The 13,763-nt window shown below is 45.2% G+C and overlaps 1 protein-coding gene across 6 annotated transcripts in view; it reads left to right on the forward strand.

The window, feature by feature from the left end:
- Positions 1–11,466, forward strand: part of LOC146059304 (uncharacterized) — a 62,858-nt gene extending 51,392 nt beyond the window's left edge. For 2 of the 6 annotated variants that reach the window (XM_083171415.1, XM_083171413.1), the window contains one exon: positions 7,296–10,267. In XM_083171415.1, the coding sequence (XP_083027541.1) occupies positions 7,296–8,224 (929 nt within the window). In that variant the 3' untranslated portion in view covers positions 8,225–10,267. Of the gene's footprint in view, positions 1–7,295; positions 10,268–10,308 lie in introns of those variants that run through there. The other 4 variants (XR_014470213.1, XM_083171416.1, XM_083171417.1 and 1 more) reach the window with 4 other exon arrangements.
- The last annotated feature ends 2,297 nt before the right edge of the window (positions 11,467–13,763 follow it).

Genomic DNA, 13,763 nt, shown 5'->3' on the forward strand with positions numbered 1-13,763 from the left:
GACGAGTAGGAATGTGGTAGAGGACAACGGTGGTGAGAGAAGAGGACGAGAGTCTGGTTGGCAATGACATCACAGATGACGAGTAGGAATGTGGTAGAGGACAGGTGGCGAGAGAAGAGGACGAGAGGCTGGTTGGCAATGACATCACAGATGACGAGTAGGAATGTGGTAGAGGACAACAGGTGGCGAGAGAAGAGGACGAGAGGCTGGTTGGCAATGACATCACAGATGACAAGTAGGAATGTGGTAGAGGACAGGTGGCGAGAGAAGGATGAGAGGCTGGTTGGCAATGACATCACAGATGGAGAGGAAATGTCCTGATGGATAGATGCAATTATGGACAAAAGAGAAAAATCAAAGGCCAGGAGACTGGAGAAAGGCAACAAAGAAGGGGATTGTCAAATGGGCAAGAGCGGAGCTGAAAGAGGAGAACATGCAGAGTAAATAGAAGCTTCAGTAGGTATAAGTATGGGGGTGGTCATCCATGGGTCCCCTGGGTCTGGGAAGCATGAGGGGGGAGAATCAGTGCACAGGACACAGACTGTGTCTGGATGGGGGGGAACGCAGTGGTAGGATGTGGAGGGGGATGGGATAACTCATTCATTAAACATCCTCTGCCTCCCTCTTCCATCCAGTCACCCCTGCCATCTTTCTGTTATCCTCCATTACCACCCTGTCACTTTCTGCAATCTCCTGTTACCCACTTCCACCCCCTGCTAACCTATGATCTTTCTATGTCCCTCATTGCCACGCTAGTCACCCACTACCTCTCCCTGTGGATGTCTCACAGCAACTTTGAATGGTTATTCCAACTTTACTAACCGGCCGTATGTAAAATATGGCCACTATTTGATCCGAAAATACTCGTCATGTCAGTCTTCAGTTTGTTGGTTAAGGACACAGAACCTCAGTTGTGGGTGTTGGTGTGGATCCTGGTTACATTGAGTTGGGAAGTGGTCATGCTTCGGTTATGCTTGCAAAGTTTCACTTCATTATCCTGGCATTAAGGGCATTGCTCTATATCTTGATAAGAGAACATGATCTTTCCTCTACCTCCCCCATGGCAGCCATCACCTGTGGGTTTCTCCCTTATTGAGTAGTATTTGGAAAGGAAAAAAAGACACTGCTCCTCTATATAAGGCTCCTCCTTGCCTCTGTGTCTTTTTTTCCCCCTTTCCCTTCATGGGTAGTATGTTGGATTCAAAGGTGGCTTACCCTGGGAAGACTGGTCTCATTTCCACCGCCATCTACTGCGTCCCGGCGGGGATGGAAGGTTCTATTAGCCTTCAGTAGCATCCATAGTCGCATGCCATCCCCAGGTGCTGGGCGGCTACAAGCGACGGTGTCCTAGCTGGCTGGGGGGGTGTTTACTAGCCGCGTCCGCCTGCCCGGGTTCATCAGCAAAAACGGGTGGACGTCATCAGGGAGCTCTGTGCATCACAGTGATGCGGCGGCTGAGAGGTAAAAGCCGCATGTGATGCCGGAAGCAGGAACCAAGCTCTCCTATACCATCAACGTGCTGGGTGCTACGAGCGGTGCTGTACATGGCGCACTTCGTTTATTCTCACGGGGTAAGTAAATTTTTATTTTGGGGCATATTTGCTCATTAAGGGTGCAAGCTTGGCAGCGCATATACTAAAATTGGAGGAGTCTTTTTTGAATGGATTCTATGATTTAATAGGCGGCTGTATCCGAAAGCATTATGGAGGAGAAAAAGAGGCAGACCACTAAAAAGTCGGGGTAAGCCACTAAAGTAAGTTGTTTTTGGGCTCTATATATTTATTTTATAGAAGCTATGGTAAGCAATATATATGGACTTGGTGAAAATAACTGGCAAAAGAAGCCGCGCCAGGTTGAGTGAGGGATCAACAGACTCAGTGGAGGAAGCAGGGGCAGAAGCATTTGAGGATGAGGAAAAGACTGTACTGGATAAGTCTGAAATGGACTTTAATTCGGATATGGTCGATAATGTACTTACCCTGATTCATAAATCTCTTAATATAGAGGCTACTCAGGAGGATTTGAAATTGCAAGAGGAGCTGTTCAGAGCTAAAAAGAAGAAAAGTAAAACTTTTCCTGTCCCAGTCTCTTAAAGAATTGATGGCAGAAGAGTGGAAGCACCCTGACAAAAGGGTGACAGTACTTTTTAAAATGAGCAAAACGTATCCTTTTCAGCAGTATCAGGTAACAACGAGGGAAGAATTACCTAAACTAGACGCCGTGATAGCACGGATATCTAAGAAAACTACATTACCTCTCGAGGACGCAAATATATTTAAAGATCTGATGGAAAGTCACATTGAACTAGGCTTAAGAAAACAGCACCTTAGAAACGGTGCAGCCTTAAAACCAGTGGGATCAATGGCTGTGACATTGAGGGTGTTGAGAGAGTGGTGTCAACAACTGGAGGCCGACATGCTTGATGGGATCAGAAAGTCCGACTTGCACAAAATGGTGCAAAACATTCAGCTAGCTGTGGAGTTCTTATGCGAAGCATCTATGGACTCAGTGAGGTTGGCAGCAAGGGCTAGCGCTACGGCAGCGGTGGTTAGAAGGGCACTCTGGCTCAAACCTTGGGCCGCAGATGTTCAATCAAAGAACAAATTACTGTTACCATTTCAAGGCGACTATTTGTTTGGTGCACAGTTAGACCAAATCATTACAAGTAAAAAAAAGTCCAACCAATAGGTATTTTAAGTACCAGCCACAGGACTACAGAGAGTCCTGTTATCGACCAGGCAGAGGATATAGAAGGAGCAATTGGTCTTCAAGGATGAATTTTCGGGCCCAAAGAGGAAGAGGGCAGATTTTCATCGCGACAGAACACTCAATGACGCCAGATCCCAGGCGGTATGGGCCAGGTTGCTAAAATTCAGAAGCACCTGGGAGAGATCCACGACGGACAGGTGGTTCCTAGAGATAATAAGGACAGGATACAAAATAGAATTCAAGAAATTCCCAGGAATCTTTTTTACAGAATCTCTGATACCCAAGGATATAGTGGAAAGAGAGGCACTGTTGTCAAGTCTGGAGGAGATAAGGCAAAAAGTGGTGATAAAAGCACCCCAGTCACAAATAGGCAAGGGGTGGTACACCAGATTTTTGTGTGGTGCAAAAAGCATCAGGAGTGTTCAGAACGATATTAGATCTAAGAAGGTTAAACCGGTTTAAGTGAGAACCTTCAGAATGGAATCAAAGGCGGTACTACCAGATCTAAAAAGAAATGCATATATGACCTCTGTCTACCTAAAGGACGCATACTGTACCTTCATGTGCCAATATTTCTGGGTCATCAGAACTTTTTAAGATTCTGCATCAGAGGAGTCAGTTATCAGTTCACAGCACTGCCGTTTGGCCTAGCTACGTCACCCAGAAGATTCACCAAAGTACTGGTAGTAGTCGTCGCAAATCTAAGGCGCGAAGGTATATTAGTCTGGCCGTATCTGGATGATTTTCTGATTGTGGCAAACACAAAAGAGTTGGTAGCAGAACATACGGAAAGGGCACTGCAGTACCTATCAAAGCACGGATGGCTCAAACGCAGAAGAGATTCAGCTCAAACCGTCAAACCAGTATCACCCTCAGATATTTTATCTGGACACTCAATCAATGAGAGTAAAATTGACTCCAGTAAGACAACAGAAGCTGGTTCAATTGATGTTATCAATGATAGGAAGAGCAGTAATATCTACGGAAGAATGTATGAGAATCTCAGGCCTTATGGCCGTGGCCTTAGAGACCGTTCAATGGGCTAGATTCCACATGTGAAAGCTGCAGAACTGAGATCTTACACAGAAAATGATACTGTCAAAAAGAGCGAAAGAAGACAATGGGGCAGATGTATTAAGCTTTAGCAAGAGATAAATGCAAGGGTGATAAGGAAAGACAAACGTCCAGCCAATCACATCCTAACTGCCATGTTACAGGCTGTGTTTGAAACAAGTCAGTAAGGAGCTGATTGGCTGGACGTTTATCTCTCCTTATCACCGTTGCATTTATCTCGTTAAGGCTTAATACATCTGCCCCAATGGCCTTTATTCAGATCTGATTGCAGTACAAATTTGGTTTGAAAATGGGCAAAACCATGTGCACTGCAGGTGGGGCAGATGTAACATGTGCAGAGTTAGATTTGTGTGAGTTACTTTGTTTCTGTGCAAGGTAAATACTGGCTGCATTATTTTTACACTGCAAATTAGATTTCAGTTTCAGCACACCCCACCCAAATTTAACTCTCTCTGCACATGTTACATCTGCCCCACCTGCAGTGCACATGGTTTTGCCCATTTTCCAACCAAATTTGTACTGCAATCCGATCTGAATAAGGGCCATAAGGTGGTGGTCACACAAAAGCAGATTGGAATTAGGAAAGTCATTTGCGACTGTAGATCAAGTGACCACCACCGAAGCCAGTTAAAAAGGCTGGGGAGGAGTTTGTGGGAAAGTAGCAGCTCAGGGGCACTGGACAAACTGGTCACGACCGATCTACTCCAATCTGAGAGAGATGAGGGCAGCCATCTTGGCATTTCAACAGTCTATTGATCAACAAGGATGTGATTGTTCGGTTAGACAATCAAGCACTTGTGTCCTACATCAACAGACAAGGGGGCACTCGGAGTCAAAGTATAATGAGATAAGTGGAAAAGCTGCTGATATGGGAAGAAAACAATGTATTGAACATTATGGCCATCTTCCTGGCAGGCAAGGAAAACCAATTAGCAGATGGACTGAGCAGAACAATGTGTCTTCCAGGAGAATGGGAATTAAACAGAGGGGTATTCACTGTCCTAGTGGAAAAGTGGGGAATTCCGCAAGTGGACCTTATGGCTACAGCTCAGAACAAAAAAGTTCCCATTTATTTTTCAAGTTTCCAAGATCCTCAGGCGGATCATTGGGACGCACTGACAGCAGAATGGTCAATGTATCTGGCCTACGCTTTCCCACCATTTCCCATAATTCCGAGATTTCTGAGGAAAGCTTAGAGAGAGAACACAAAAGTGATTGCCATATTGGCCGAGGGGAGGGCATGGTTCCCCAAGCTACTTCAGTTGGAAGCTTCCTCAGACATCAGAACTTTTGATACAGGGCCAAGTTCGTCGACAACAGCCATTGACTTGGAACTTGAAGGTGTGGCTAAAGAAGCCAAAACCTTGAAGAATAAATGTTTTTCAGGGTCAGTAGTAGCTACCTTGCTCAAGGCGAGGAAAACTTCAACTTCTAACGTACTACAAAATGTGGCTGAAATACAGATCTTTGTGCAAGGAAAACCAGAGCAAAATATCCACTATTCTGGACTTTTTACAAAAAGGTTTGGAAAAACTATTGTCCGTCAGCTTGTTAAAAGTACAAATTTCAGCTTAAGCAGCCATGCTGGATAGGAATATAGCAGACGACCGCTATATACATAGGTTTGTACAGGCGGCCAAGAAGATAAGACCACGGTTTCAACAGCCATTAGCACCCTGGGACTTAAACTTAGTATTAAACGCACTTACAGAAAAACCATTTGAGCCATTACAGGAGATTCCGTATAGATTACTCACATGGAAGGATGTCTTCTTGGTAGCAATTACATCAGCAAGAAGAGTATCAGAACTACAGACCTTGTGGGCGGAGGAGCCATTCCTAAATTTTTTTGAGGACAAGGTGGTTCTTCGTACAAATCCACAGTTCTTGCCCAAAGTCGTCTCAGATTTTCACATAAACCAAGAGATAGTGTTGCCCTCCTTTTGCGCAAACCCAGTAAATGTCAAGGAAGCCCGTTTGAACACACTGAATGTAGTCAGAGCATTAAAAATTTATGTTCAAAGGTCACGAGATTAGGGAAACAAAAAATTAGTTCATCCTAACAGAAGGCAAGAACAAGGGTCGTGCGGCCTTGAAAGTCAGAATTGCCAGATGGATCAGGAGTTGCATCATAGAAGCTTATGAATTAAATAAGCAATTACCCCAAAAGGGGTTAAAAGCACACTCTACAAGAGCGATGGCGACCTCCTGGGCAGAAAAGGGGTCGGCATCCATAATTGACTTATGTAAAGCTGCAGGATGGGCATCCATACATAAATTATATATATATGTACATTTGACAGCATCCTGATGAAAAGGCCAGTGGGCCTTGAAACGTCGTTGTAGATGTCCTTTATTATCACCATGTCTATATAAAACTTTTTTACATTTTACTCAAATCCTTGGAGTGCCGCCTTATTTCCTCAAGCTCAAATTCAAGAGCCAAAAGGAATCTGCAGGACATATATATATATATATATATATATATATATATATATATATTAAAAAAAAAAAAAAAACACAAAGAAAAAAATAAAAACACAAAGAAAAAAAAAAACACAAAGAAAAAAAAAAAATGAAGAGAAAAGGTTCCTCAATTTGTTGGTTTGTATAACCCAGTGAGTAATCTGCAAGGGTATGACCCACAGGTGATGGCTGTCATGGGGGAGGTAGAGGAAATATCAGATTCTTACCTGATAATATGCTTTCCTCTACTCCACCATGGTAGCATAGATTCCCTACCCTATGTTATGTGTTATGGTGAAATGAACGGTTTTTGTTTGGAGCTAGAGATTAAAGACACAGAGGCAAGGAGGAGCCTTATATAGAGGAGCTGTGTCTTTTTTTCCCTTTCCGAATGCTATCCAATAAGGGAGAAACCTACAGGTGATGGCGGCCATAGTGGAGTAAAGAAAAGCATATTATCAGGTAACAATCTGATATTTTGAGCCCAGTCCAACATCAGGACTACAACAATGTAGTGGGTGAGCAAAACCATTTTGTGTTGTGAGTTGTAGGTGTTCCTACTTCCTTTTAGTTATCCCTACTGTTATTAGATGTTCGGAATGTGGAGTTGAAACTTTGAATGGAGGAATGAGGTTCTCCTGTATAGTTGGAGCCCTCATTGAGAAGCTGTGTATGGCTGCCACCTGCTTATCGATTCATATTTTCACCATAATCTGTTTGCATCCATGGAAGAAAGGTGAATGTCATTGTTGGTACCCACCCTTAGAGGCAGCTTTAACATTGGCCCAGTGTCCCCAATAGGCAAGTAGTACAGAGGATATATTCTGTGGCACTTGGAAAGGCATAACTCGAGGCTTCGGCAGACATGGGGCTTAGAGGGAGGCACTATGGGCAAAGGTTTGGGAAATTAGGGAGTCTGCACTAAATAAGGATTTAACACAAGTATAAAATTGCTCATATAAAAAAAGAAGGCGAAAGACAATTTAAGGTATTATCGTTTTTCAACAACTAGTGAAACTTCAGTTGTGTTTGATTTTCTGTTTCAGTAGAAAACGTGCCCATTATTCAGATCAAGCAGGAAGGTTCACCCAGCGACCTCCAATCCCAGACTTGTGCTGTGGGAACTGATGTTAGCACGGAACAAACCGCCCCGACCTTGGGCAAGAAACATGAGAAACCAGTAAAGTCCTCCAGTGCTCCCAAACCTCCGTCACACACCAGCACTAAACGCAATGAAGCGACAAAGACTAAAGTGATTGTCCGAGAGAATATGAACACAGAGCAATCAATAAAAAGAATAAGCTCAGGTGAACAAGGTAAAACCTATATGGGCAAGTCGGGGAAGAAACTTTCTTCAAAGAAACCATTTGAGTGTCTGAGATGCGAGAAGAGCTTTAACTGTAGATCTCACCTTATTATGCACCAGAGAGTGCACACCCGAGAAAGACCATACGTGTGTGAGTGCGGGAAAACCTTCACTCAGAGTTCCAATCTGTTCAGGCATCAAAGAGGACATCGTGGCGAGAGGCCTTATGTATGCACAGAGTGTGGGAAAACCTTCACTCAGAGCTCATACCTCATCATCCATCAGCGGACACACACAGGAGAAAGACCTTATGCATGTGCTGACTGTGGCAAGAGTTTCCGTGTCAACTCTACACTTGTTAGACATCAGAGGGTGCATGTGGGGGAGAAGCCATATATCTGTAACACATGTGGAAAGAGTTTTACACAGAGCTCTTACCTTCATATCCACCAGAAAACACACACAGAGGAACGGCCCTTCACCTGTAATCAGTGCGGCAAAAGCTTCAAGGTCAACTCTTCTCTACTGCGGCACCATAGGCTGCACCTCGGGGAGGAAACCTACTCCTGCAGCTCGTGTGACAAAGCCTTCCCGGAACTGTCCAGACTGGTCTCCCATCAGAAGACTCACAGCCTCTCGCCGGAGGCCTGTGACCAGGGATTGCTGTGAATCTCAGTACAATGTCCCACGAGAGGAGTTTGCCATTTGTGTCATCCCTATTTATAGAAGCAGAATATTTATGTGGAGAGAAACGAATCATCTTTTGTACAGAAACAATAAGGTGGAAATGAGAAATAAAATGTGTATATCAAGAAAACCTGTTCTGCATGGGTGCGGATTAGCACACAATGTCCTGGGAGACAGTCAGTAGGTTGACACTAAAAGGTCAACATGGAAAAGGTTGACACATGAAAAGTTGACATGAGTTTGTGGAGCCACAATTAGTGTAGTACGTCCCCTCGCTGTGCTCGGCCCACTTCACCGCGGCCAATCAGAGTCCACGTGGCTGGTAAAGCCTCATAAAGTAAAAATTGCGAAAAACTCCCGCAAACCTATTCGTGTGTCGAACATTTCCATATAGACCTTACGGCAATGTCGACCTTTTGGTGTCTACCTAGTCATTATCTGTGAGCCATCCTGATATTGTTACAGCTGTTTATCCTCGGCCTTCAGCCTCCAGTGTCTATATATCGCTGTGGTCGGCACTGGTGATGCAGTTGTCACAGTGTACTGCTAGGGGACTCGGATGCACACATACAGTACAGTCCAACAGCACATCTCATTATAGGTAAATGGCGCTGCGGCACTCTCTGTACAAGCGTTAACCAGATGCTGGACTGTACTGTATGTGTGCATCCAAGTCCCCTAGCAGTACACTGTGACAACTGGATCTTCACTGCTTTGTATACTGTGCACACACAGTGAGAATGGGCGGCTCTTGCATAGGAGACACTCGGTGCTGCATCTCCATCTGTACAGTACAATACAAGCTCTGGCAAATGGGCCATGTAATGTACAGTGGTCAGGTGGAGCGTCCCAGTCCCACAGTTCTTGTAGCCGATGCAGCATAAGCAATGGCATAGGATCACTCTTGGTGCTGTAGCATAAATCTGTGTTTAACCAGTGTAGTATAATGAGACACACGTACAGCATTGCCCTTACACAAGAATAACCTACAGTACAGGATAAATCACCGCATGCGTCAGATGTCTCCGCAGTGAGCGGTCTTGGTGCGCCGTTTGCTGAGAATGGGGTACATGCATGTCCTATACTCGCTCACTTCTCCCCATAGTCTGTTATAAATGAGTTGGGGTCGACATGGGCACAGTTCCCAGTGCACTGCATCGCTCGGCACACACTTTTATTCTCCCACCACGCCGTAGTGGATGGTAGAGCATGAAATACCGCCTGCGGGCTAAAAAAAACTGAAAAACACCTTTTGACTGTCGACCTAATGCTTGTGTCGACCTAATGACATGTCCACATTGATCCATGTCGACCCAACTTGCTGTAGACCCAATGACCGTATCCCTGTAACGTAATGCGACGCACGTCTCTGCAATAGTATTTTCTGAGAAAATGTAACGTACAGTAAAGTAATTATTGCGCTATAGTGCATTTCAATGCGGATTCTTGCGCTATAGCTTTACATTAGACATCTGACGCATGCGCTGTGGTGATACGCCATGGTGTGCGACTTACTGCGCTGCTATGCACACGTTGGCAGGCTCTATCTGTACATACGCAGTCAGGCATTCTAGAGTGTGACATATGAAGGACACCTGTATCCTGTAAGACCTGTTATTGCAGATTATAACCAATACTCAGCTAACGTTACAGGTAGATCCAATGCTCTATATGTCTGCAAGAGACAACTTTATTCATCTCTAAATGACTTGGCTGATTTCTTCCGGTTAATGGAAGAAGTTATAAGGACTAGATCCTGAAAGGTGTTATTATGGCATAACTCTGAGTATTGATTAAAACCAGAACCTACATTTGTATCCAGACATTCACACCCCTGAAAGGGCGAAACGTGATCTGAAAAATATCAAGCAAGAAATGTTTTCTAGATGTTATGGATTGTTCAATATAACGTACTGGGGCAAATGAGATCGAGGTCATCTTGATATAAGGTTTTAGCCGGGAGGCCAGTATGGTTGTGCTACGTGTGCCGATTTGTATAGTAAATATTAAAGATACACTCAAATGTTCTGCCAAACTTCAGTTCTTTATAATTTTCTCTGTTTCAGTAGAAAACGTGCCCATTATTCAGATCAAGCAGGAAGGTTCACCCAGCGACCCCCAATCCCAGACTTGTGCTGTGGGAACTGATGTTAGCACGGAACAAACCGCCCCGACATTGGGCAAGAAACATGAGAAACCAGTAAAGTCCTCCAGTGCTCCCAAACCTCCGTCACACACCAGCACTAAACGCAATGAAGCGACAAAGACCCACATGGTGTCACAACAGAGCATTAATACAGATCAAACCTTACAAATAGAACACTCAAGTGAAGCAAGTAAAACACATTTGGGGAAGTCGGCGAAGAAACCATTTCAGTGTCAGAGATGCGAAAAGAGCTTTAAATGTAGATCTCACCTTATTATGCATCATAGAGTGCACACTCGAGAGAGACCATATGTGTGTGAGTGCGGGAAAACCTTCACTCAGAGTTCTAATCTGTTCAGGCATCAAAGAGGACATCGCTATCATAGACTGCAGAGCTTTTGCTGTCCCCAGTGTGATAAAGAGTTCCCCGACCTGGCCAGGCTCCTCACACATCAGAGCCTTCATCACAGCTTGGAGAGAGGAACGGAGGGCTTTGTGGAAGCATGTGACGCAGGATTCATGCACAAATGGGACCAGTAAAGATAATAATCTCCTAGATCTGCTTTTGTTTAAAAGGAGACTTGTGACTAATGGCATTTATGTGACAGCCGGCGGAGTCTGTGCCCATCTGCTGATCTCATAGAGCACAACCCAAGCTTCCAGATCATTAGCGCAGGATATTCTGGTCATCTCATGATGGAGCCTGAGGTCAGATTTCTGGGCCCCTTTGACAGTAATTCCTGGTGATACTGGTTACACAACCTGTCTGGGATACACTAACACACAATGTGCGTATTACATGGTCTTTCTGGGAACTGTAATCTGGAACTCACCCTAACTCCATTATTTTATTGTAGCCATTAGAGGTGAAGGTTCTAGATTCTCTCACAAAAACCAAATGTAGGTTGTTATGGGAAAGCTGATGTCATATAAAATGGCCGTAAGATGGCGACAGAACCTGGACGTTCTCCATGTGTGTCAGGGATAGAAGATGCTAGATGGAACTATAGCTCCTGTTGGTGTTAAATGACCTTCATAAAGTATTTGGTTTTCTCTGTGAATTCCTATCGCTATTACATGTATGTTATCGAGGATTTACAAATAACAGGAACGTGTTTCTCTTATAGCAAGGCTGGAGGACACTGGACCAAGGGACTGCAGGTTGTGTCTGGAGCTGGCACTTAAACTCTAGCATGAAAAGTAAGCTCCTCTGCCCAGACCCCAGAATTCGATGGAGTAGGGAACATTGTGCTGTAGTTTAGTTTAGTGTCTTTCTGCAGTGCAGGGAGCTGGGTGAGATCACAGAGTTCAGCTGCCACAGGGAGTTGTGCTTACAAGACTGTAAAGGCTTCTCCCCCTATGGCAGTTGCACAGTCACTGACCGTTGGGAATACGCAATGCAATACCTATGCTGGGAGCACACAATACACACTGTAAGCCTGTCACATTGGTAGTGCTGCAGAGGAGATCAGGGACACTCAGCCAAGTGTCATGGTAGAAAATGTTTCTAGCACCTTTATCTTCTGCTTTTATATCTATCTATCTATCTATCTATATATATATATATATATATATATATATATTTCTCTATCATTCTTATGGGATACAGGGAGTCGTTCATAACGATGGGGAAAAGAGCTTATCCGAAGGAGACAGGCACATATAAAAATTTATACAGGGTGTACTGGCTCCTCCCCTCTGCTCCCCTCCCTCTAGCTTCAGTTTGAGAACTGTGCCTCAGGAGAAGCACGCATCAGGAAGAGCTCCAGAGAGTTTTTCTTCTGTTTTATTTTCTTTATTATTTTGGGGCTGCTGTTTGGACTTAACAGCAGCCCTGCGTCGTGGGAGACTAGGGGAAGGGTTCAGCTGCTGGCCACTTCAAGGTACCGAGCTGTCCCTGCCACAGGACCACCGTCCTGAGTGGGTGATGTTACCGCGGGCATTGCGCTGCAGCGCGCACACCCCTGGCACGCCGCACACCCCTAGTCCAGTCTGAAGACGTCAGTGGTGAGTATTACCCCGGGGTCCCCCGCCGTGGGGTCCCCGGGTTATTGTGCGGCAAAATGGCGGCGGTATGGCGGTGCCCTGCACAGGGACCGCGTAACCCCCTGCCTACACTGAGACAGGGTACAGTTCCTGTTTTGTCCAGGGCAGTTACCAAAGAGGATTTGGACATTCCCCAATGTCAGTCTCAGTATAAAACGCAGGTAAGCTCCGGCGCCATTACGCTGGGCGGAGCTTACCCAGAGTGAGACCAGCTCTGTGAGGGCGCCAAAACCTGCTTCCTGCTTCTTCCCTGGCTGCTGGAAACGCCATTATACTGCTCCAGACACTCCTCAGCGGTGTGGATCAGAGGGAATCTGCTTGCAGAGACAGCTTCAGGTTTTCAGCGCTTGTGTACTTGTGCACTTGCCTGCTTACACTGTAAAGTACTGTTATTGATTACTGTACTGTATTACCAGCTCTTCTAATCGGAGAGCTAAGGTTATCAGGTGTATTGGTCTCCTCCATTATCCTCTGTACACCACCCCACTGGCTTGGTTAAGCTGTACAGATCAGATAAGGCTAACATAGTATTTATCTGGTTATTTCACACTGCATATCCACTGTGTGTGCGCGCTGTGTGAGGGGAGACTGTTTGTTTGTCACAATGGTGAGGAAACTTACATGTATGGTGTGCAGTGATAAGTTTGTGCCAGCTGTCCTCTCTGCCAGAGTGGATGTAATTACTCCCACCCCTGGGGATACTCGTAAGAGAAAACCCCCTCTCAAACCCCTGATTCCGGGGCTGACGATGGGGATGATGGTGATGATATGGATGATGCAGACGCAGGTGATGACGAGCCTGATGCTTCACAGTCACTACTGCGGGGCACAGAGCCATTGATTATGGCGATCAGGGAGGTGTTGGACCTTCCCTTAGCTGAATCCACAGCAGGTGATACCTTCTTTGCTACACAGAAAAGGCAACAGGTAGTTTTCCCTGAGCAGGCTGACCTGGAAAGTACATTCAAGTCAGCGTGGAATAACCCAGAAATGAGGTTTAAAGTGGCTAAAAAGTTTAAGTCCACATTTCCCTTCGACCCTGAGGGACGTAAGGTGTGGGAGGAGCCACCGGAGGTTGATTCTTCTGTGTCTCGCTTAGCCAAAAAGATGGTACTCCCAGTACCAGGGTCGTCTTCACTTAAAGACACCACGGACAGAAAGGTTGAAAACACTTTGAAGTCCATTTTTACTGCTAGTGGCGCGTGTCAGCGTCCTGTATTAGCTAGTTGCTATATGGCCAAGTCCATATACACGTGGGCCTCCCAGATACAGGAAGGTCTTCTGGGCGACATGACAGTTGCACAGGTGTCTGAAAAATTACACCATATT

This window comes from Crinia signifera, chromosome 2 (genome assembly GCF_055691185.1).
Source record: "Crinia signifera chromosome 2, ASM5569118v1, whole genome shotgun sequence".
Lineage (NCBI taxonomy): Eukaryota > Metazoa > Chordata > Amphibia > Anura > Myobatrachidae > Crinia > Crinia signifera.